This window comes from Macrosteles quadrilineatus, unplaced genomic scaffold, assembly GCF_028750875.1.
Source record: "Macrosteles quadrilineatus isolate MER2022 unplaced genomic scaffold, UCM_ALF_1.0 Scaffold_4__1_contigs__length_99947679, whole genome shotgun sequence".
In the NCBI taxonomy this organism is placed as follows: domain Eukaryota; kingdom Metazoa; phylum Arthropoda; class Insecta; order Hemiptera; family Cicadellidae; genus Macrosteles; species Macrosteles quadrilineatus.
The window spans coordinates 12,188,602-12,214,973 of NW_026542597.1; the positions used below are offsets into that span (position 1 = coordinate 12,188,602).

Genomic DNA, 26,372 nt, shown 5'->3' on the forward strand with positions numbered 1-26,372 from the left:
TCTTTTACCGCAAAAAAGGGTACGTCAGTTATTGGAAAAACCAAGAGAATGTTGATTAAACATTTGTAATACTCAGAGATAATAATCTTACTAATATTATAAATGTGAAAGTTTGTGTGCTTGTTTGTTTGTTTGTTTGTGTGTTTGAAGTTCATCTTACTAATATTATAAATGTGAAAGTTTGTGTGCTTGTTTGTTTGTTTGTGAGTTTGAAGTTCAATCACGCATAAACCACTGGACGGATTGGGCTGAAATTTGGCATGATGATAGCTTACATTCCAGATTAACATATAGGCATATTCTTATCTCAAAAATCCTTTCGGGCTCCGCCCCAGTGGCTCTGTAATTCCCCATGTGAACCTTATGAGTATTCATATTTAAAGGGAATTAAAGAATTTAGTCATCTGTTTCAATTATAAAAGTTGGTTCTATGATATGGAAAAGCATTAAAAAGTTATAAGATTTACCAACAGGGTGCAGCACTAAATTTTTTGCATTTATGAAAACAGCTAATTTGAACTAAGCAGCAACAAATAACTGTGATTCGCAATGAGAACTGTCAAAGTAGGATTGTTTACATACCTAAAATGTTTATGTTTTTCATTTTATGAATAATTTGTGATATCTTGCGAATTGTTGATAATTCATTTTTCTCTAGTGTTTAGATGAAGTGGTAGAACATTATGGCTATGGTAGATGTGTAATACTATAGAATACTGTAAATTAAAAAAAAAAATTATCAAACTGTGTCCTCCCTTATTGCAAACGCAAAGCTTGAGTATAACTGCAATAAGCATTTTATACGTATATTCCAACCCCGTACGAAGGACGGGTACTCTGCTAGTATAATATATTTGCCAAAGCTTTAAGTTGTTAAGAAAAACATGAAAACTAATTTGGCAAATTATTCATAATTTCGCAATTCTATGTCAAAAGCTTAAAGTAAATAAGGAAGTAAATAAATACATTAGACAATGAGGGTTTTATTTTGAACACTTGGCTCTAGGAAGAAGATAAAGTAAATGTGTTCATATTGTGCACTCATGAAGATGTTTTGAATACATTATTATGGACCCTCTGAATTATGCTATAAATTATACGGTGTACTGTGTAGTACACAATGTAAGTACATGTGGTATAAGAGACAATGAACTATCAATGCGTAAGAAATGCATATTGTGAATATTGTTAGTAACCCTTTGTTCCAGAAAAACAGGTCCGTCGATGCAACAAGAAAACCGTTGTTCTTTTTTGTTATTTTCGTCTTTCTTATTCTTTGATTTCCTCCCGTATTAGAAAATACTCCTTTCAGTGTTTTCACACGGTTATATTGTAATTTTTGAAAAATTACAAGAGAAAAATACCCCCGCCGCAGCAAACCTGCAGACTAAGCGAATTTCCATTTGCCTGATTGGATTTACACTAAAATGTCTCCTTAAAAATATCACATTTATCCCTATTTAAATAGAATCAGTTTAACACATACTTAGGTTTGCTGCAACATCTAGCAAAGCGTAAAAAAAAAAAGTAAAAAAGTAAAAGTAAAGTAAAGTGGTGTAAAAGTGTTTTTTTATGTAAAATGTTAATTGTTAGTAAGAAATAAAAACATGTTCCAAATTTGGGCAAAATATGTTAATAAACAAGCAAACTACAACAGTTTACTTATTCTCCATAAGAATAACATGGGAATTTTAAATTTGCAATTTTTTGGAATTTTCTCCGTAACCATTAGGCGCATTATAACGCTTCAATATACTAAATTATTTGTTTTTTTAAGCTCTACAAAATAGTTTAGAAAGAAATTGCAAAATTTGATGTTTTTTGGGTCAAAAATGGGAAAAACCCATTTTTACCCCATAAAACCCCCCATAAACCCCCGTTCCCATGGTCCGATCATGCTGGTTCGCGAACTCGTTCGAATAAACGTAGGTTTACACGTTTGTACCAAATTTTATCAAAATCGGATCATTTTTGATCGAGTAATCGCGCTAACGGACACATATATATATAAATATATATATATAAATATATATATATATATATAAATATATATATATAAATATATATATATATATAAATATATATATATAAATATATATATATATATATAAATATATATAAATATATATATATATATATAAATATATATATATATATATATATATGAATTTGAACGGATGGTGTTTTTGGCCTCTAGGGACCTCAAAACGAAAAAAAAAATCGGTCCCGGGTCCAGGTCTTACCATGAGTACTACGGTAATAGCTTATTCCCTATATGGGAAATTCGCTAAAAGAATACGGTTTGAAACAAACTAAAATTATTTTAGTTTGTTCAACCGCTCGTAGTTTGTATAAAGTCTATATTTTGAAAAATTGTAGGGTAAAAAAACAGTTACTATAGAAAATTTAAAGTTGAATGCAGTTTTTAAAGTTATACCGGAGTTAAAAAAAATTACTACACTATTAATATTGTTTTACGCCATTGGAATTTACTAAATTTATTTTAAGTAACTGTCCAAGCTTTTATCTCTTTACCATCTATATTAATGCCAGAACAAAGCAAGGGATACAATAATATGAGAGTAATAAAATTACCATAGTTTGCCATGCAGTTAGTATCTTAGCCCTCTTAGGATCTAGAGTTTTACAAAATTTTCTAAACTAAATAAAAAAGGAAAACCCGTAAACGAACTTGCAGGGTTTTCCAATCTGATCCATAGGTTCAAATGCATAGGTTATTTAATAGTGTAGTAGTAGTAGATGTTAGTTTGTATAGGCTGTCCTCTAAAAAAAATCTTTAACATCCATATGGCGTAGAAAACACACCACGATTACATATAAATAAATCATAAGGACCATTTTCTATATAAGGCTATAAAATGTTTTTAATTTAAATAGTTATTATTTACAAACCATATTTACGGTTAGGTTAGAACACTTAAAACGAAAACACAACCTAAAAATTCGATCGTATATTTTTACAAATCTAGCGGCGGTCATACAACAGAAAATGTTCAATACAAATTTTAATTCAGTGTACAACATTTTGACCAAACCTATATTTTAATCCTAAATCCAGGTTTAAGTGTACAAAAGTGTGGACATCAAGTGAGGACGTTGCGCTAATAACGATGAAACTACAAGACTCCCCTGGGCCACACCGTCACTTCTACCAACTTCTTGACAACTTGCTCATCGAGTTGCCATCGTCTTGGTCATCAAGTTGTTATCCGAACTCATCACCCAACTTCTCCACTCTTCGACGACCACAAGTAGCCGTTATTGTTAGCCAACATCCGCAGGGTGATAGTTAATTCGGATACATCCGAAAATGTTGGTAAGTGGTCCTATATGGCTTTCTGTTTGTATAAAAAGTCGATGTGAATATGGAAACAGTAGAGAATTGGATGGTATGTTAAATGTTGGATGGTTGTTGTTGGAGCGCTTCAAGCAGAGTCTCGATGACCGAATATATCTCCAGTTTTGCGGTGTTCGAACTATATGCAAGAGGATGACGAGGGAATGCTACTCAGCTTACATCGAGACTGTTGATTCATCTATAAAAACCAATATTCGTGCCTTCTGGAGTTATGTGAATTCTACTAAGAAACTGCCCTCCCTGCCGTCAAGAGTGAAGTTGGATGCTGAAGTTGCTGATAGTCACCAGGATATCTCCAATCTTTTTGCCAAATTTTTCGCCTCTGTTTATAAGTCCCCGTCATCTACCCCACCAGATTATGAGCTTAACGCAATCACCTCAATCTCATCATGTTATGTTAGCTGTTCGGAGGTGGAGGATGAGCTGAATTCACTTGATACAAGCAAAGGTGCAGGACCCGACGACATATCACCACTGGTCTTGAGGTTCTGTAGCAGTGTTTTGTCACCTCATATCACCATATATTTCAACTCACTCATGGCTGCTGGTGTCTTTCCCTCAAATCTTAAGAATGGTTATGTAACTCCAATTTTTAAGTCCGGATCTCCTGCTGATGTCAGGAACTATCGCCCTATTGTTATCCAGTCCACGTTAGCAAAGATTTTTGAATCGCTTGTGCTGAAGAGATTGTCGTTCGCTCTGAAGAGTGTGATTAATGCAGAACAACATGGATTTATGAAGGGACGCTCAACCACTACGAACCTCTTGTCCTTCCAGAGTAATGTTACTACTGCCTTCTTAAATTCCCACCAGATTGACGCTGTTTACACGGATTTCTCCAAGGCCTTCGATCGAGTTAGCCACAAACATCTGATTGCTAAACTTAGAGCCATTGGAATAAATGGACCCCTTCTAATGTGGTTAGAGAGCTACCTCCAGGATCGGTTTCTTCAGGTGCGAGTGGCTGGCTCGTTGTCTCAACCATTTCCTGCTATTTCCGGGGTTCCTCAGGGATCGCTTCTGGGCCCGGCCTTGTTCACCATATTTATCAATGATTTGGTTCAGCATTTGGATTCAAATGTACTGCTTTTTGCTGATGATGCCAAGATCTTCAGAGAGATTTCACATGTGAGAGACTGCGAGGCTCTACAGAATAGTATTGATTTACTGTCAGTGTGGTGCCAGATGAATGAAATGTCTTTGAATGTCTCAAAGTGCTCTGTGGTAACCTTCACCAGATCTAATAATCCTATTATTCATCCGTATAAACTAGCAGATCAGCAACTTCAACGTTCTTCAAAGGTCAAAGACTTAGGCATCATACTCTCTCCTGACCTCAATCCTCAAGAGCACATTAACTACATTTGCAAGAAGGCCAACTCAGCACTTAATTTCATCACCAGGGTCAGTCATGACAGATTTTCAGTATCGGCACTGGTAACTCTTTATATCCATCTTGTCAGACCCATACTTGAGTTTTCCTCCACAGTTTGGAATCCGTACCAGTCTGGTCAGATCGCCAGGCTGGAAAACACTCAAAGCCGTTTTGTTCGCCTGGTTGGTCTACGTTTGGGGATGCAATACCGTGCTGTTCCTGTTCATGATCTGCAACTCCAGTTGAACCTGTTGCCTCTTTCTACCAGACGTGAGGTAAATGATGTCTTATTCCTGAAGAAATTGATCACATCCTCCATTGATGCTCCCGACCTGCTCTTGGAACTAGACTTCCGCACATCACGTAGCCTTCGCCATACCCAGCTGTTTGCGAGGCGGCAGTACTCAACACAGTACATGTACCACAGTGCACTTCCTCGTCTGCAACGTCTGGCAAACAACCTACCTGGTCAATTGGACTTGTTCAGCATGAACAATGAAACGTTTAAAAAAAAACTCGTTAGCAGCTTGCGTTCCTCGTAGATTTATCATTATTGTTTTGTTGTTCTTGTCCGTGTTATGCTTCATTGTTACTTTTATATTTATATTTATATTGTTATTTACTATATTTTGTTATATTTATTTCCTATTTACACTGTTGTTGCTTGTTATATCGTTATATCATCTTGTTATATCTATATCTTGTTATATCTATACCTTGTTATTTCTTATATCTTTTTATATCTTATATCTTTCTGTTATCATTGTTAATCTATTTATTGAATGTACTTCAAGTTGGCTAAAATTTCATCAAAAATGTCTATTTTTTTTAGTCTTATATAAGTTTTGTCATATTTATGTATTGGTTTGACCGTTGGTATAAATAAATAAATAAATAAATAAATAAATAAATAAATAAATAAATTCAATAAATTTCCATAAAATAGCTAGTTATTAGAAATGTAGTTTACAATTTGTTAAAAGATAAGTGTAACTCAAGAAGCCACCGTGTTAAATTGTATTTTAATACTATAGAATAGTATTTTAGTAGAAAGTTTATTACTATAGCCGAAAGTATTTTTTTAGAAACGAGAATTAGTTTGACGAGAGTAAATCGTAATCGAGGATGAAAAACAGACATTTTCGTTCCACGTAAAAAACGTTGAAAAATGTTTCGTCATTCAGTAAAATATTTTAATGATAAATAATTCACAACACTTACATTTTGAATATTTTTACTTGTTAATTTAGCCATGTAGGGTTCTATTTAGTTTTTCATAATACACGGACAGTTGTTACCGTTACATAGATGTATTTTTCATTACATCAAATTAATTTAAAAAATTGCAAATAAAATAACTAGACTGTTTACACACTTTAATTTGTCTAGTCGATAAAGGGATCTTTGTGAAAAGTAAAAAATCAATATACAGTAACACGAAAAAATATAACAAATAGCACAAATAACCGAACAATATAGTAACTGGGACTATTTTCTTTGGCGAAATCAGCTGGGAAGTTTCAAAGCCAGAGAAATGTACATCCTCGACTCCAGCTGATACTGTATTTTGCTCTATGGCCAAAAGTAAGTACTTAACCCCCGTATCGCCTTTTTTGAAAATAAATGGCATTTTTCACCACTATGACCTAAAGTGACTTTTTTTCACAATAGCTCAAATTTGTAAATGAGCAAGAATTTAAAAAAAATACCTCTAACCCATGTATCAAACAGTGTTTTAGTCAAATGCACGATTAGGCCTGTAAGCTAACTAAACCACAAAAGAATAACAGTGCACCTTGTATTGGATTTCGAAATTATTTCCTCTTTGTAATACACTTGTTGTACACAAACAGCTGTTACCGCTTAAAGAATAACATATATTACTCCACGAATTCAGTAAATAATTCAAATACAGTGGAACCTCGATAACAAGTCACCCTTGATAACAAGTGTCATTTTAAAATCCCCTTGAATTTATTTCACCCCAAATGACATGTTATTGCAAACCTCAATAAGGAGTCAACCTTGATAACAAGTCTCATTTAATAATCCCCTTGAGAGTCTTGTTATCAAGGTTCTACTATTCATCTAACTGTCAATAAAAATTAAGTTTCAGCATTACAGACGTCAAAATACAATTTAACACGTTTAGAGCACAAAATCGATCGGTACAATTTTCTGTACAGCTTATGTCTTCATCTCTACATCTTTTTCTCTAGATTAAAAAGAACTACTTTAGCTCCGTAACGCATCTTTAAAAACAAAAACAGTATATTCGTGCTTGATTCCGCACCAAAACAAACACTGTAACAGCCAAGATGCCTCTTCTACGCAAGATGTGCGGTTTGAGGTTATTTCTGTGCTGTGTCAACAATACAGCGCTGGTCAGCTGATACGATGACGTCATCTGTTAAATAATGCCAACATAACAATCGATCATCTGAATAAACTTCGCCAGTTTGTGGTGTGGAATATCGTCGGTTTGTGAAATGCAATCATACAGTCATACGATGTTATTTATTGGATCTCAGGTGGATATTGGATTACATATTCAATGCATATCTATTTTACTTAAATTAAAACTCCAGCGGATTTTGGTTAGTAGGAGTTTCGGATGTTGAATAGCGTTTTATTAATATTTAATTATTCTGAATTTTTAAATCTTTGGTAAATTTCTTCATTGTGTTTTTAATAATTACTCTTAGGACACATTGACAGAAAATATAATTGGCTCTGTTCTTATTAACTTTTTTATTTACTACTTTTATTTACATATAGTGCGGATTTATTGTATACCACTTTTAACACCACGTAATTTTACCTACAAATTGCATTAATTATTCCAAAGTTAAAATCTATTTTATAACGAAAACGCAAAGTTTTAGTCGTAATTCAGTTTACACGTAGAGAAAACTTGGTAAAACATAATTTCTTCTCAAAAATTACATTCTTAAATTGTCTTTGAAAATCGTGCAAATCGACTTAAGGAATCTTTTGTAGAAACACTTATAAAACGTTTCCAGTTTAATATAATTTCACGATACTCAACGAAGAGAAAATTACATTAAACAGAATCTTATCGGATAAAAGATGAAAAGGAATAAACTTGTAATAACTAAGGATAAAGAGAGAGAGAGAGAGAGAGAGATGGTGGAAATGGAGGGGATTGGTTATCCAGAGTTCTTCGGAGTTGCACGTCGGATAGAGTTCGCTTTGATCTTGTAGTTGCAAATTTAATGACTTTGTTTACAAACAATATCAAAGGACGTCGAAGGGACCGCAATAGCAATATGCACTCTTTGATGTGGCACTGTAGCGAAAACTTCACCCTGTAGATTGCATAGGCAACTCTTTTCAATTATTGATTAGATAGATCTATTTGTGTCCTATCTCAATTCTCGAGAAAGTAGTTTTATTAATATTTTATGTTGCAGGCGAAAAGATTTGATTGAGTTGAGTAGCAATGAAGGTGAAATAAAAATTATCAATGCCTTCAAAAAGTAATGGCGTTGAACATTAAAAACATAAATACAACTCAATTTAATTCTATTAAAACTATATTAATGAACACCTCAATTCACCTATCAACCGCATGTTTAAATTAATGGCCTTGATGAAAAACTTCCTCGAAAATATTCATTCTCTCCTTATGCACATACCTTATTTAAAAACATAAATAGTATATTTTATCACTGGAGCGTAAAATGACTCTTTTCGACCATAGGAAGAGTTTTAGAGGTCGGAAAACAAACGAGGGTTGAAAGAACACGTTTTCCCCGGGTGATGAACTATATTTTTCGTCATATTGCCTCATTAATAAAATAAAAAAACTAAGCTATAAAGCGAAAATACTAATTTCATGTAAAGATAACCTCTCAAAACGAATTCCAGCTTGTTTTCAGTCTGCCAACGTAAATAAGTATCTGTTTAGTATGTCACTCAATCATTTCGCGTGTTACGATTGTGTTACTGTATTACCATTGATATGACGAGCTATTCACAAGAATTCAATCACAAGATAACCTACCTAAAAATCAATCAATATATAATATCAAAGATTACATATGCTACGCAAAATTTGCGTAGCATAATATCGATTGATCTTTGATCTTTGATAATATCGATCCATGCGATTGCTACAAGCGAAATTTACAACTGTTTACAAAAGCTGATTTTTACTCATTATAGACTAAAAGGCCTATTACTCCCTAAGGAGTAAAAAATACTACCCACAACGTACGTATAAAAATCGGCTTCATTCTGCCACTTAGTACAATGGCATGAGGTAAACATTAAGTACGATTTAGCCTTTGCTTTAATTTGCTTATAATTTCTGATAGATTTGTTACTGTTTTATCAATAGAGTTAAAGATTTTCATTATTCTCTTCTGTATTCTCACCCCTTTACAAAGCACGAGTGGCGCAACTAGTTTCAATAACATGTGTAAAATGAATAAAGTCCAACTAAGTACCTTAAGTATTTTTCTTTAAAACCTTTACCATAGTTATCCTCGTTCTCTTCCTTTTCTAAAATTTTAATTTTCTGTATATTAGTGGACTAAAAGTAGTTAAACTATTCATTTCTAACAAAAACCAAGCAATTACACTAATATATTGTAAATGTGAGTGTTTGATAACAAAATCCGTTTAAACTAAACTGTTTAATCGACAATCCCATCTATGTAGATGATGAGATGAGCTTACCAGAAAAATAATTGTTGGACAACACTCATTGGTCTCAAGTAAATTCGAAAGGTCTTAAAAGAAAAGTACGAAACAAAGTAAAGAGTTCGCTCTATAATGCTTAGTGACACAGCCACTACTACTTCCTGTATAGTGGAGCAATTATTAGAATGCGAGCAGGTTCAAGTTTGTAAAGATACAAACACTAATTAGAAACAAAAGACGTCCTGGTCTGAACGCTCTTGGAGTTAGAATCATCTGACTTGCAAATTCTTGCAATTTCCTGTTACATAATTTCGCCGCGCTTCTAAAATTATTGAGTTTTTGTTTTATGGAAATTTTTGCATAGCGAGTAGAGTTGTCACTCTATTATATACATTTTTTAAAACAAAATTCGGGTAGGAATAAGTTACATGACTTCGCGTTTGAAAAAAAAACTTTTATCGATTCTTTGTCTTTTGACTTAGTACATAAACGTAGATAGAATCTGCTAAATGTTTTAAAAGTTGTTCTTGATGTTTCATTATGATTTTAAGTATTGAGTTTGTAATGTTTTTGGTTTTTATATATTTTTTCAACAGTATTGAATTTTTTTTTATTTTATCAATTTTATTAATGTGGAAGTTTTACTTTTGTTAGGCGTGTCGTAAAGGTTACACATAGTATTTTGTAAGTTTTCTACGATTGAAAAGGAAATAAATAGAGCAGAAAATCTACTAAATGCTATTCCAACCAAATGACAAACTATCGTTTTATAATAACGCACCCTTTAAAGATATATTATACATCTGACTTCTGTGATATGTTTATTTTGTAATAATTTAAAAAATTGGATGATTAAATAAACAAAAATGGTATCAACAATCTGACGCATACTTTCTCCCGCTGCCCGCCAACAACCCTTATAGCATATGGGGTGATAGTTAATGTGGTAATTTACTGGGAAAATCACAACAACTTTTAAACAGTAATTTTTACAGAAATAGGAGTTTTACTATTTCGTTTTGATTTTAAAGGACTATAACCCACACACAAAAAACTTGAATCAAAGTTAGTCATCTTGTTTTTTATCCGATTTATACGTGAATTAAAAGGGTTTTATGGGGCTAATCACAAAATGTATAGTAACTTATGAACCATAATGTTTACAGTAATGTGAGTTATCTGGTTCAGCGACAAAAGGAGTATAACATACAACACTTTAATCAAAATTGTTCTAGCCAATTTTGAGAAAATTTTCTTATTTTTTAGGTTTTAATGGGAAACCCACCAATTCAAAATCTAAATTTAAAAAAAGGTGAAAACTCTGGAGATACTATTGATTGGTATAGAATTTTAGACTCTAGCACATACTGTGATCAGCCGACATAACTAGTTCTTTTTGATTATAAATTGGCGACAGCTGTTCCATATAGATGGGATGTCTACTTCATAATCCTACTAATATTATAAATGAGAAAGTTTGGATGTATGGATGCATGTATGGATGTATGTTTGTGACAAGTGAACGCATTAACCACTGGACGGATTTTGCTGAAATTTGGCATGATGATAGCTCACATTCCCGATTAACATATAGGCATATTCTTATCTCAAAAATCCTTTCGGGCCCCGCCCCAGTGGCTCTATAGTTCCCCATGTTAACCTTATGAGTATTCATATTAAAAGGGAATTAAATAATTTAGTCAGCTGTTTCAACTAAAAAGTTGATTCTATGATATGCAAAAGCATTAAAAACTTACAAGGATTACCAACAGGGTGCAGCACTATTATTTTTTTTTAATCTATGACTACAGCTAATTTGCAACCAAAAGGTGAGTGAGCGTAGCGAACGAACTTCATCCAGGAGGCGAGTTAGCGTAGCGAACGAGCTAACATGAAGGCAAGTGAGCGCAGCGAACGAGCTCCAACCTAAAGGTGAGAGAGCGTAGCGAACGAACTTCAACCAGGACGTGATTGAGCCATGCGAACGAGCTCACTTATGAAGTAAAACGGGGCAAAGCCCGCGGGTACAGCTAGTAACCCATATAACAGTGGTATACATGGTGTGTTATTTAAATGCCAAGCGTTGAGTACAACTGACTTATGAAAAACTACAGCATTCAAACGCCTTTAACAAAAATACAAACTACAAACTAAATGCACTCATCAGTTTCACTTGAAGACTTGCAGTCCTAAAGCATTATTCTTCGTTAGTTTGACACCAATGCTATTTGTTTGCCATCTCAAAGATATTACCATGGCAGTCATTACTGACTAACTGAGTTAAATAACTAAAAGAGGACTCATACCGAGGAATTTATAATGATTAACGCATTTCCTTCTAATTCCATTAAACTAGAAATGTTTAATACATGCACACTGTTTACCACAGTTGAAAAACGTTGATAGTTTATTTTAAATCGTTAATTCGAATCAAATTTCTTTAACGGTGGTTTACTATTCAATATCTATGTTTAAGTATGTATAATATTTTAGCTTTGGAAAATATATCTATAACCTGTTTTTTATATCTATAGATCTCTTTCACAAAATTCGTAGCATTTTATAGCTTGAACAAACTATCATCTCATATAGTACTATGTAAGACGAATTTGGAAAGACCTGTGTGTATGCGGCAATGTCTGTGGTTATTAACAATAGATAAATTGTCTCTGTAAAAATTTAAATTATTAGATCTTATAAGACTGAAACTGACGCATCAACAATTATTCCAAATATTCGAGCCGATTGTGTACAACTTACGTTTATAAAAAAAGAGTTATAAAATTAGTTAGGGACTTTATATTCTATTGTTACCCTATCGAATCAATGTTAAAACTTAATGAGCTTGGTTGAATTGCCGAAATGGAACTTATAGAAAACTTGGAATATAGTTAATAGTTGAAAGTTAATAGTTGAAACGTGAAATTCTTGATACTGTTGTTCTTATTATTAGGTCTTTAAAAGTTACCAGTCGATATTGTTTATGACAACTCTACTCTTTTGTCAATGCGTTACTTTTTTCTTAGATAACACAAGATCATATAAAAACATAAGTTGTGTCGTTATTATATTATTAACACATAGTTCTTCCTAATAAATCTCCCCTGAGTAAAATGTTGGCAAATGTCAAGCGTCTTGAGGCATACACCTAAATTGTCCCAAGTGAGTTAATTTTATCAAAATTTACAATTTTGTTTGAACACATTCTACAGTTATTGGTATTATTGAAACCAATTACAACTATAACTTACTTGTTAGATTTGGTGTTGAAGTGTTCAGGCACAAAGATGGTCCACCAAGACGGACGCTTCTGACGATGGTATTTGATATCATCTCCAGCAGGCGAGGCCGGGTCGGTGGAGGCTGCACTCTTGCGTCGCTTCTTCTCAAACTTTCCTATAGTGGGATGCCACGATTTACGTCGTCCTCTCTTATCCTCCAGCGCCTGACGTGACGTAGGCAACGTAGGAAGGTCGTCTTTGGTATATTGGTCCATCGTCTCCATCACTTCCTCCAAGCTCTCCAATCCGGATATGGAGGAGGTGCTCCATTTCTTCCTTACTGGAGGGTTGTTGTTGGTCGCCGAAGGGTGGATGTAGAATTCCGTATCCATGATTTTTGCTTCTCACTTACCGCACTACAACTACTGTGGTCCGGGCACTGATTAGCCGCACTGATAATGGATCTCTCTGCTCGTGATGAACGTGTTCATCGTAACCACACACTAAGCACTACCACTGCAACCGCACACGAACACTACCTACCAACAAAACAAAACAAAAATTAAATGAAGAAATAAGCATGATAAAATAAAAATGTTAACAATAAAAATAATAGTGAATAGGTATTTTATCAAAGGAATGGTAAATGTGAAGGTCAATATAGGAAAAAATAATGCAACGTGGAATACAAAATAAAAATTGTACCAAATAAATGTAAATAAGAAAATACCAAATCAACATGATCTAGGATGGTTCTTGAGCACTCGTAAGCATTTTACTTAATAAATAATGATTAGTTTCTCGAAATATTAAACTAGTTAAGCGATTTTATTCTCAGGGCTGGGAGTTTGTGTGTAATAGGTCGTAGCAGAAAAAGGGTAGGCCTATGTATGTCACCAGGCTGGACAATGAAAATACTTCAATTCGGTTCAAGATGTTGCATACGTACACCCCGTTGGGCCTTACTACTTGACTGTATAATTTTTATAATGTGCAGTACGAGGATTAATTTATTTCATGGATATATAGTTGGTAACTATAAACGAGAATAGAAAAATCCAACACATAAAAAACCGACATTAATCTTAAAATGGGGATCTTCATTTATCAGTTCTCTGACAATTTCATTCACTAATGATTTGAATCCCAGGTCTCGTACGAACATGACCACACCGTTCGTATTATTATTTTAACGTATTTAATAGTTAATGTATTTTTAAACACCAAACTGATTCAAAACCACGACACTGTAAGACCTTTAAAAAGAACCATGGTATTTATTCAATAAAATTCTATGTTTCTACTTGAAATTAATCCAAATCTGATATTCAGATAAGCTATGCAATTTTAGATAAAAGTGGCAAAAATCATCGGCGTAAAAACTGAATAGCAAAACTTATTGAACAATGTCAAACCAAGATCATAATGTGTCAGAATCATTTAATTCATTTAAGTGGAAATCAACAAAGTTTGGTATTCATAAAACTTATACTGCTAAGAAATTTCTGAGTGGGAAAGTTGTGAATAGGTTTCGGAGGTAACCAAAATGTATTCAACACATATCGAGCGAGTGTCAATGTCAGTGACAGCGTCAAGTCAAGCCAAGCGGATACACGGGTATACGTTACATGTGTATTGCATCCAAACCTGAGGTAGTGGAATATTCTTCGAACATGTAAGTTGTAGTCGATTGCTTGAAATTGAGTGTAGTTTGGATAAAAGAATTTTGATGGCTCAGCACATTTAAGTGTAGTTAAATAGATAAAACTTTGATACACAAACTGCGAATTCAAAAAATAAGTGTTTTAAACACCTTAAGTGAGAATCTCTTTGACTTAAGGAATCTGACTAAAAGATTTATGAGGTAGGCCTAGTGTTCGCCTGACAGTAAAAATACCGCCTGTCAAGAAAATACGGTTTTCGGGGGGTTCGAAACAGGATTCAACCATTCTTCATTATTAGAATCCTATAATAGTCTTGGCTTGAACTAGTTGATCTTAGTAAAAAATAACAACGCTGTACAGATAACCTCACTTCACCTTTCACTTATCTTGCAGTCATAGTCATTCACATAAGAAGATACGCATGCAACACGTATGACTAAAGAATAAACGTTAAGTAAATATGTATTCAATAATTATTAACTATGTGTCCAACACACCATGTCCAAGAAAATTAAATAGATTATTAGCTTTGGTAAACAGAATCCAACAATTACAACTGTGAAATGTATTTTGGTGTGTTTGTTTTTGATATTTGGTGACCATTATATGCACCAATCTATTACACTATTGTACACAAATCTGTATGAATAAAGTCTACTCTCTCATCTCCTCTGAAAATGCCTAATACGTAGGCAAGGAAAAAATAAAATTATAGACCACACTTTGTGATGAAATGTGAGGTGGCAATACCATAGTAAGCATCCGATAGGAAGGTTCACTGATGATTAAACCTATTGTTTTACTGCAACAAAAGTGCATAATCGCAAAAGTAGATAACAATAGTAGTTTATCATAAAGATATTATGATTGATAAATCTGATGCACTACTTGAAAGCTTAGCTTTGTTAACTTTGGCAACATTGTAATTTAGAAATTTATTGAAAATGTCTGTTCTAATAATAGCTGGAAACACACCAAATAACAAGATGAACATAAATCCAAGCGGTTTACAACAAACCTTGAGTTACCCGCAAACTTGGCCGGCTTACACTCTGTTTGGTTTGATAAGACAAGAGGGTAGAGCAACTAGGTTAAGTAAACTTGGCGGGTAATAAAGCGACACAGCTGTCAGGTGGAAGTCAGCTGTGTTTATCAACCATGAATCAGCTGACTGAACAACGGAAAACTCTTACAGAAATTGGTCGTAATTGAAGTGCCTTTCAATGCGCGTTTTATGATTGCTTGCAGTTACCATTTTTCAAAGGTTAACTGGAAAAATTACATATGTAATTTCCTACGTATATTTCGATTTTTGAACAGTTTAATATAACTTGTTTATGTTTACTGCAGTTTTATTCACTGTATTTTCCTTGTTATGTTCCAAAACGCTCACAAAGATCCCAGAGAAAGTCACAACTACTCATCTGTGGATATGTTTCCATTATTCATATTCAACGTGTTCAAAATGAAGCTGGGGTTCTTTGTTTATGGTTAATGTTTGGTGGTGGCGATTCCACATTATTTTAGCCGTAGTCAAAACATGGTTGTCTAACGGAAACCCATTAAAGAAAATTAGCTAAAACGAAGGTTAGGAGAATGCAATAAACACATGTTCAAGAAGGCGGTTTACTTATTCCAATTGCGTGTTTAATTTTACAGCCTCACATGTATTCGGATGTCATATCTAACAATCAAAATCACTGTAAATGGTTATAATGTAAAAAACCAATAAATAAGTACAATGATAAAACATGATTCCTCAGAATTTGTATTTTGTGGTTTTCTGCGGCATTGTCTTTAAATATATTTTTTGTAAGGCAACGGTCCAAAACCTGAAGTGACGTTGTTTCAGGGGGTGATGGGCTCTGTGGCTGTCCCACTTCTTCAGCATTAGAAGTGAAAGAATTTTGATTGCACTACGTATAGAAAAGGTCCCCGAACCTTTACTTATTGACAACCATAGGAGTGAATAAACATAAATTTATATCTCAATGAATCGGGATTGAACCGGCAATTTTCCGATTTACAGGTGAACACTAAGAAGACTTTAAGACTCATAAACAGTAAGCCAATGACAGTAGGTACAATATCAAAAATACATTTTTGCATTTATTACTGACAAAATAAGGTTAATTTTGCTACTATTATATTAGGTACATGTGAAAATAAGTTTTAAAATATGCATTTAAAAATACTAGTCTAATAAAAATTATTGAATTTAATTGGTTAACTAACAGTTATAAGGTTTCTATTAATTGACATACAAACAAACTAATGTTTCCACCAACTTCCTCTCAAATGGAACCAGATTCAAAGATTTACTTAATTAAATGACAAAACCATCCCTCTTGCTTCCCCCAACCTCTCCCCATTTACCATAAAACCACTCATTTTGTCCCCCACCCCGCCAACCCGACAAGCAAACAGCCAATACAACCAAGAGGTTTATGACTTTGTTATTAAAATTGTGACCCATTTTCGAAACTCTGAAGCTTTCAATAGATTTTAACTCAATCCAGGAGTTTGTTACGAGTCTAAAATGTAAAAAGTTTGTTAATTAATTTTATTTTGACCTTTATTGAAACAACAATGACAATGACATGTATTTGCACGTTACAATGTGTGACTTAGTAGTTTTGTGAACTAAAAACATTAATTTGGTTATGTATGATATACATTTTATGCACACAAACATATAAAAACAAACGTTGAATATATAAAATTTGTGGTCCTATGATAGTATCGTGGGGATTTTAACTACCAGAAAGGATAACGGTCCATAAGAATTTATGCCAAAACCCAAGAAGTTCTATTAAATTGAGTTGAAACTGTAAAATTAATTGTTTCAAAATTAATCAAACCATAACGGACGGAAAACTCTTGTAGTCCAGTCAAGGAATGAGGTGTAGAGTGCGTGAGCAGGTAACTAAGCGATTCCTTCAGAAACTTGTTCAGGGGGCTTAGGGTGTTAACATACCAAAAGTCCTGACTCCTAGGTGGTTTGCCAGGGGGTGGAGGGGGGAAAAAGGGGGGGGGGAAGGTACGCATTCTGGGTTTTTTGATTATATCTCGAAAACTATCAACTTTTTGTATACTATAGTAAATTATAAAATTGAAGAAGATTAAATTTTCTACAAGAAAAGTATATAATGTGTTTATTTTGGTTCAACAGATTACGAGTTATAACTTATTTAATTGATATCTTATTAAAATCTTCTTCCATAAGAAATACATGTAAATTAGTATACGAAATGGGGCGAATCCTATCCGCCCAAAGGAAATATAAATGATATTCTGGAAATCTTGACAACATTTCCAGTAATTTGACACTTTAATCATTAAAATTGATCCAAAATTAAGGCGAGGGCGAGGTAACAAAATGTCGAGTTTTGGTGTTTTTTTATTGGAAATATAAAAAAAACCCTTAAATCATCCCATTTTTAAACGCTCACCCTCGCTTTAATTTTTGACAAAATTTCATGATTAAAGTGTCAAATTACTGGAAATTTTGTCAAGATTTCCAGAATATCATTTATATTTCCTTTGGGCGGATAGGATTCGCCCCATTTCGTATACTAATTTACATGTATTTCTTATGGAAGAAGATTTTAATAAGATATCAATTAAATAAGTTATAACTCGTAATCTGTTGAACCAAAATAAACACATTATATACTTTTCTTGTAGACAATTTAATCTTCTTCAATTTTATAATTTACTATAGTATACAAAAAGTTGATAGTTTTCGAGATATAATCAAAAAACCCAAAATGCGTACCTTCCCCCCCCCCTTTCCCCCCCCTCCAACCCCTGGCTCACCACCTAGGAGTCAGGACTTTTGGTATGTTAACACCCTAAGCCCCCTGAACAAGTTTCTGAAGGAATCGCTTAGTTACCTTCTCACGCACTCTACACCTACTTTTGGATCATTCATTGACTGGACTATTGATATTTTTCGATAAACACAGTATGATGTATAGAAACTGAATAGAACACAATGAATAGAAATGGATTATAAATCAGTTTTCTAATTGACAACAATTACAAAAGATTTCAATTGACATATTTTTTGTTGATTTAAAAAAAATATTTTTGTATACAGTATAACCCAACAAAAAACTAGTATATTAACTAAACTATAATAAAATAAAACAATGTTTTCATTGAGTAATGAAATAATAACAAAAATATAAAAACTTAAAATGTAACGAAACTGTTGACAAGCAGAGTCGTTCTCATTAAACATTTTAATGTATACAACTCCCGCGGAGACTAGGAGTGGCTTGAATTAATTACAAAGTATCAACTAAAAGTTAGGTCCTCACGAACCGTTTAGCAAGTTGTTTTACTGCAAAAAAAACATTAAGTTGGAGTTTGTTTGAATGTTTAATTGTTAAATTATAAACTAAATTGTATTCGTTACAAACAGTGAATTAGGTGAATGCAAATCATTATTTTTGATTTTCTTTAACAATAAGAAACCTGTTTAAATGTGTTTTTGTACGCCTGGAAGCGCAGTTTTCATTCAGTTGACTTAATTCTTATGTTAAATTACATAGTGTGTGCTTTACTCAATAACCACACGAATAATGCAAATAGAGGCGTCCATAACTTTACAGTGTGGCAATGCCACTAATAAAGGCAGGCATAAGTATACAGTTTTGTAATAATATTAAAGGCAGGCATAATTTTACAGTTTTTTGTCATGCTACTGGAGGCCATTCTAATTTTACAGTATAGTAATGCCACTACTAAAGGCAGGCATAAGTATACAGTTTTGTAATAATATTAAAGGCAGGCATAATTTTACAGTTTTTTGTAATGCTACTAGAGGTCATTATAATTTTACAGCATGGTAATGCCACTACTAAAGGCAGGCATAAGTATAAAGTTTTGTAATAATAAAGGCAGGCATAATTTTACAGTTTTTTGTAATGCTACTAGAGGTCATTATAATTTTACAGTATGGTAATGCCACTACTAAAGGCAGGCATAAGTATACAGTTTTGTAATAATATAAAAGGCAGGCATAAGTGTACAGTTTTGTAATGCTATTAAAGGCAGGCATAATTTTACAGTGTGGAATTTCTTCAGCTGATCCATAGGGATGATAAACATACACAATTGAGTTGTAGCAATTTCTAAATCATATATAAATAATAAAAAGATATACAGGCTTTAAAACCAACAATATTTGAAAATATCTAAATAAAGACGTATACAAATATACGTAATCCATTTTAATTAACACTACAAACGGTTCTTATATGTAAATACTAGCTGTAACCCGCGGGCTTTGCCCCGTTTAACTTCTTAATTTTCAAGATTATCTCATTCGCATGGCTCAATCACGTCCTGGTTGAAGTTTGTTCGCCACGCTCACTCACCTTTAGGTTGAAGCTCGTTCGCTACGCTCACTCACCTTTAGGTTGGAGCTCAATCGCTGCGCTCACTTGCCTTCAGGTTAGCTCGTTCGCTACGCTCACTCACCTTTTGGTTGCAAATTAGCTGTTGTCATAAATGTAAAAGAAATAATAGTGCTGCACCCTGTTGGTAATCCTTGTAACTTTAATGCTATTGAACATCATAGAACAGAACCAACTTGTTTAATTGAAACAGCTGTTAAGATCCAATAATTCCATTTCTCATAAGGTTAACATGGGAAACTCCAGAGCCACTGGGGTGGAGCCCGAAAGGATTTTTGAAGTAAGAATATGCCTATATGTTAATCGGGAATGTGAGCTATCATCATGCCAAATTTCAGCCCAATCCGACCAATATTTTTCGCGTTCACTTGTCACAAACATACATCCATACATCCATACATCCAAACTTTCTCATTTATAATATTAGTAGGATCGATGTTTTAAATTCGTTAATAAAACACAAGTTTAGCATTTGATCTTACTGATTTATGATTTATATTAGGTTTAAAAAACCTATATGAAAAATTCAACCTATATCGTAAATCAATTACCAATAACAGACAGCTTATTCCTGAACAGACAAAAACAATTCTGTGAAGACACTTAGACCACAAAGACTTATATCCAGACCGTAATTCAGTTTTCAAACAGAAAAGGAGAATATGATTGGGTTGTTTCTCACACAACGTGTGTCGGGACCAAATATGTTTACTGAAGGACTTAAAGTGTTTAGTCTTTGAATTCTTTGCGCTTTGTTTTTACTTATAGAGCAAAATATAATACAGTTTTCTACAGAAATTGTATTTGTCAAAGAAAAAAGATTGAGGAAAGTACAAGAAACCTGTTTTGTTGTCTAATTTTGAGAAAATGTTTCCAAGAATTCCTATATCCTACTTGAATCTCTTATATAACTTTTTTGTGAGTTATCTAAATAAAATACCATTATCTATTTTAGAATAGGGCTTTTAAACTTTCCTTATAAGTAAATTGTGATTAATTTCACTCCGTTTCATAAAGGCCTCATTTGTGAATTAAGCCTAAAACAAAAGAGAAATACTTAATCACCATATACCCATCTGCTTCACCAGGCACCGATCTGATTTTAAAATAAATTTGAAATCTCGTACCAGTGCTCATAGTCAAAGGCAATGCGCTTAGCAAAATTTGGTTGATATAAAATAAACAGGTAATTTTATTTTGATTAAAATTAAAAATTCAAACGAACAAACTATTCATAGAATTACTTAGGCTTGGGCTCACAAAGTTTACGAAAAACTTGTCGGTGAGGTCCAATTGATCATAGGAAAATTATAAATACAATTTTACACAGAATAAATAGTAAGGCTCGTACCTTAAATTTTCTACTCGTGTCGTTAACACTATTTACGCGAGTTGCGTACACTACTTAACCTACGACGGCGTTTTAATTACTAAAAATCACTACTCATAACTTTTAAGAGAGGTTATGTTTTTGTTTATAACCTCTCATTGCCACTGACAGTGATTCAATGAAACATTGTATCAAACACTAATTGCACCAATCAACAATTAAATTGGCCTGAACAGCTGATTAGTTGAATTTCGAATCATTACAATGTTGCTTCTCCTCTCTCAATCCTTGAACCTCATTGGTCCGTTACCCGTGTTGTTATGAGTAAAACTATGCTGTTATGAATGTAAACAATGCTGTTATGAGATACTTTTCAATTCTAAGAACTGTACTGAAACGGCTCCTTTAAAAAACGGTCGTAGGTAAAGAATATTTCATTAAATTTATTTTATTTTAAAAATATACTTATATCTTATTTACAATATTTTGGAAAAACTATAAATCTAGACAACTACTATTGTAAAAAATTAACCTTGGGTGTTAATATTTCACTGTTAAACTCGAATACTATTTCCAACTATAAAATAATTAACACCGGTAATGTATCGGAGCTGATAAACCTCACTGTTTTCCAGCTAAAAAAATTAACAGTTTTCAGTTGAAGGTTAAGCAGAGTCGTTTGATAAAAAACAAGTTTCAAGGTTAGACTGCATTCTTGCCCATTGATGAAAACATTCAGATCACTTAATGATTGATACTTGTGTTGTTTTTGTTTCTACTACGTTACATAAGGTTACTACAATTACTACACGTTTTTATAATTATAATGTAGAGTAGTAGGAATAGTGATAGTTTTTATTATGGGTCACCTCGTGCGAAGAAGGTCGCTATGGAATTATCTCAGCTACCAAATTATAAAGGAATGGTTGTTGTTTAATTGTAAATAATGTGTACACTATTTCTTAATTGTGTGGCATAGTTGTATTTAGAAGATTTTCATCCGTAAGAAGCTCTTGGTGGGCACCCAAAAATATTTAAATTTCATCCATATCCTTTATAAAAAATACTTGTCCTAGCGTTAAGTTGTAATATTTAGCAAATCTTTCCAAGTATTTCCATACAATTACTGAAGCTATGTTTATTTTATTTATAGCGTCATTTTAATAGATTGGTTCACCAAAAGGTACTTTGCACTTTAAACTGTAAAATTGCATCAAAGTTAAGAGTCCGTTTGATTATTTCTGTGTTCTAATCGAATCCAATAAAAAAATTGTATCAATTAATTAAGATATTTCTTTTAAAATCATATTGTTGCGGATTCTCCAACGGCCACTCAAATAACATACACTTTTTAAATATGTTTTCAAAACCTTCCTTTTGCAAACAAAAACACACTATACATGACTTTTTGGTTTCAAGAACTTTACAATCACGGACTAGGGAATAAACTTTTGATCCCTAGTCTGTGATTACAATACAGTATAGTAAATGTATACAGGCGAAGACCAAACACGACTCAAAAGCAGCCAAAATGATGACTCTGAACTAAAAATAATTACTTATCTTATATTATCTTACTAATATTATAAATGTGAAAGTTTGTGTGTTTGTTTGTGTGTTTGAAGTTCAATCACGCATAAACCACTGGACGGATTGGGCTGAAATTTGGCATGATGATAGCTTACATTCCCGATTAACATATAGGCATATTCTTATCTCAAAAATCCTTTCGGGCTCCACCCCAGTGGCTCTGTAATTCCCCATGTTAACCTTATGAGTATTCATATTTAAAGGGAATTAAAGAATTTAGTCAGCTGTTTCAACTAAAAAAGTTGGTTCTATGATATGGAAAAGCATTAAAAAGTTAACAGATTTACCAACATGGTGCAGCACTATATTTTTTTGCATTTATGAAAACAGCTAATTTGAACTAACCAGCAACAAAAAACTGTGATTCGCAATGAGAACTGTCAAAGTAGGATTGTTTACAGTTATGTTTATGTTTTTCATTTCATGAATAATTTGTGATATTTTGCGAATTGTTGATAATTTATTTTTATCTATTGTTTAGGTGAAGTGGTAGAACATTATGGCTATGTTAGATGTGTAATACTATAGAATACTGTAAATTTAAAAAAAGCAAATTTTATCAAACTGTGTCCTCCCTTATTGAAAACGCAAAGCTTGAGTATAACTGCAATAAGCATTTTATAATTATATTATAACCCCGTACGAAGGACGGATACTCTGCTAGTTGCAAATCAAACCAAGGAATATTCAAACTACTTCTCATTATCAACGGAAACGTCTAGTAGAATATTTATTGTAAAAATTCGTACACTTTTTCAAATTCCAATTTCATTATTGCAAACTTTATCCGTGTCGAAAGACGTACGTCATAGCGAGATACAAAAAGCCGCTTACCGCAAGCCTAAGAGGGCGCAATGGGCGAGGACAATGGTGAAGACGAGCCTTTGTGCCAAACTTGTGCAGATCACCGGATCTAGCCTACTCGGATGTGCCATGCTTCTAAACGGTCCTCTTTCCACAGAGGCGTGTAGAAAACTCCCTATTTGACAATGTAGAAGTAACTAACCAAATCTAACTTGTAATTTGTTATATGAATCGAAAAACAACCCCAATTATAATTAAAATTATACTGTTTACATAACAAGTGAGAATGAAAAGTTAATTGGTGTCAAAACAAATTACTGTTTGAATTCACCAACAACGAGGCGTTTGTTCAATATAAATGAATAATATAACAAATTATGTTCCACGACCAGTGAAAATGCGTAATAAAACAGTATTTAGATAATATATTCGTATGATTTTATTCATGAAATGTTAATAAGGTTAGTTTAAAATTAATGCTAGCACACTTGATGAATCAAGGGTGACTTTTGAATACAAATTATTAGACTTGTTTCAGAATACTTTTTCAAGTTTAATCAATTGAATCAGCTTCTATTAAAACTTTAAATTAAACATACAAGCAAAATAACACAAAGTTAAAATAGAACTGTAACTGTCGACAATTACGTTAATGTAATATGTAACAAAGTGACAATACAAAACTATATTACTTTCTTATGGCGTTGTTAGTAATATATTTTTTAAATACTGTAATTCGTTTTAGTATAGATTACAGCAATGGATTTTATACAAAACACACATGTATAAACAGTTCCTAACATAAAGTAATAGGTTCTTTTGGAACATTACAGCCTTGAACTAGTTACACTAGCATAAGTCACATTATCGTTACTTTCAAATTTAGGGTCGTAGGCCTAAGTTCCCATTGCTAACAGGAATCACATTAAACGTCCCACAGACCTTCATAATGTGATTTAAAGGTAACATTCGTGCTAATTACAGCTATCAATTGTTCTTGGAAGATTGTACTAGTAGTTTGATTGATATTACAAAATTGGGATCTGGCTATTTAAGTAATTTTAAATATTCTAAATGTGTGAGTAGTTCTTTATTTTTCTCTGTGCAGTTTTAAGTGGTTTTCCAATGGAGTTAATGGAAGCTAACGTCCATCTTGGATTTTCCCGCCATAAGAGCAATGTTAATTTTGATAATTTCAACTAGCTGCCGAATATTTTACCATCTTAAAATATTTCTGAGGACGGGATCAGATTCCAGATCCCGAAACGTTGTGTATTGTTTTTTACATTCGTGATGGAAAATGTCCGCAATAAACCTTTGAACAACATTAAAATATTTGTTCAAACACCAGATTGATTACAATTATATGTCTAGTGTGCTGTGAAATTCGAAATTTCCTTTGTGGTTTTTATTCTGTTTTACGAGTTAGAACGTCTAGGCTCCAAGGACTAATTTAGACACTCCTTGTTTTAAATTCCCCAAGTGTGGTTCGTTATCATCTCCCATAATTGAGGCATATTTTCAGCACCGCTATGTCGCTTGGTAATCATCTTGTTGAAGACAAGTAGTCGCTGATGATCCCCTGTAAGTGCACCAGAGGTGATAAGATAAGCAGAGCACCGCCATTATAAGCCTTTCAGTCTGAATTAGTGCCGGATTACCTTATCATTTCTTATCAAAGTGTCGGTGAAAACATTCCGCTCTTGGCACTTAACCGTTAACGGTTGGGTGAAACGAACTTGTACATCGCAAAAGTAACATAGACATACGAAGAAATACTAATATATTGTGTAGAAACTAAATATAACTCGTGTCTTTTCAAGAAGGCCATTACTTTTTTACTCTGTTGCAGTTAAATAGGTGAGGTTTGATCAATTTAGCTTACGATAGTAACATACAGGATAAAACAAAATTTGCCTTTTTTACACTTGAGAAAAGGTTATGAATACAAAATTACAAACTAGATCCATCTTTGGACAGAGACTTTATCCTTTGGATATTGATAGAACTAGAGTGATAATTCCACACCCATGTTAAAGTTGTCACCAGTCAACGATTAATCTCGACTTCGATTTTGTAAATGGTTCCTAGTTTATCCTTAACATCTACACTAAGCTAATTTACATTAAACTAAACCAATCCAACCCCATCTAATCTAACTTAACCTGTCCTATAACCTGACCTAACCTAACCTATCCTAACCTAACCTATCCTAACCTAACCTAACCTATCCTACTCTAACCTATCCTAACCTAACCTATCCTACTCTAACCTATCCTAACCTAACCTATCCTAACCTAACCTATCCTAACCTAACCTATCCTAACCTAACCTATCCTAACCTAACCTAACCTATCCTAACCTAACCTAACCGTGTTAAAGTTGTCACCAGTCAACGGTTAATCTCAACTTCGATTTTGTAAATGTTTCCTAGTTTATCAGCTAAACTAAGCTAACTTAGATTAAACTAAACCAACCTAACCCAACCTAACCCAACCTAACCTAACCTAACCTATTAGCTACATTGAATTGACGAGGAGCATCCATAAACGAGGTGCGACCCTCTTGAAAATGCTTGATGACTACTCTGTGGTGTATGCGTGTTCAGTTGAACGAGAACCCGTAAACCTGCTGGACGGGCATTTCCCATAAAGGTAGGTCATGGACTCAGTAAACATATAGGCCTATTTGTGTGACATATGGGACTATTCGTATGACATATACACCTATTTATGTAAAATGTAGGTCCATTCATGTAACAAATAGGCTTATTTTTGTCTTTAAAATTCCATCGGAATACGTATTGGACTAAAATGTGTCAACAAGTGTTTAATTCAAACAAATATCGACACAAAATTTTGAAAAACTATCACAGTTATTAAATTTCTACTTAATTTTAATAATTTAATACAGAC

The 26,372-nt window shown here is 33.3% G+C and overlaps 1 protein-coding gene across 5 annotated transcripts in view; it reads right to left on the reverse strand.

Moving 5' to 3' along the window:
• Positions 1-26,372, reverse strand: part of LOC128992329 (TLD domain-containing protein 2-like) — a 419,200-nt gene that overhangs the window by 251,370 nt on the left and 141,458 nt on the right. For 4 of the 5 annotated variants that reach the window (XM_054415846.1, XM_054415849.1, XM_054415848.1 and 1 more), the window contains one exon: positions 12,674-13,182. The exons of the other annotated variant lie outside the window; for it this stretch is intronic. In XM_054415846.1, coding sequence (XP_054271821.1) covers positions 12,674-13,035 — 362 coding nt within the window. In that variant the 5' untranslated portion in view covers positions 13,036-13,182. Of the gene's footprint in view, positions 1-12,673; positions 13,183-26,372 lie in introns of those variants that run through there. 5 annotated transcript variants of the gene reach the window in all.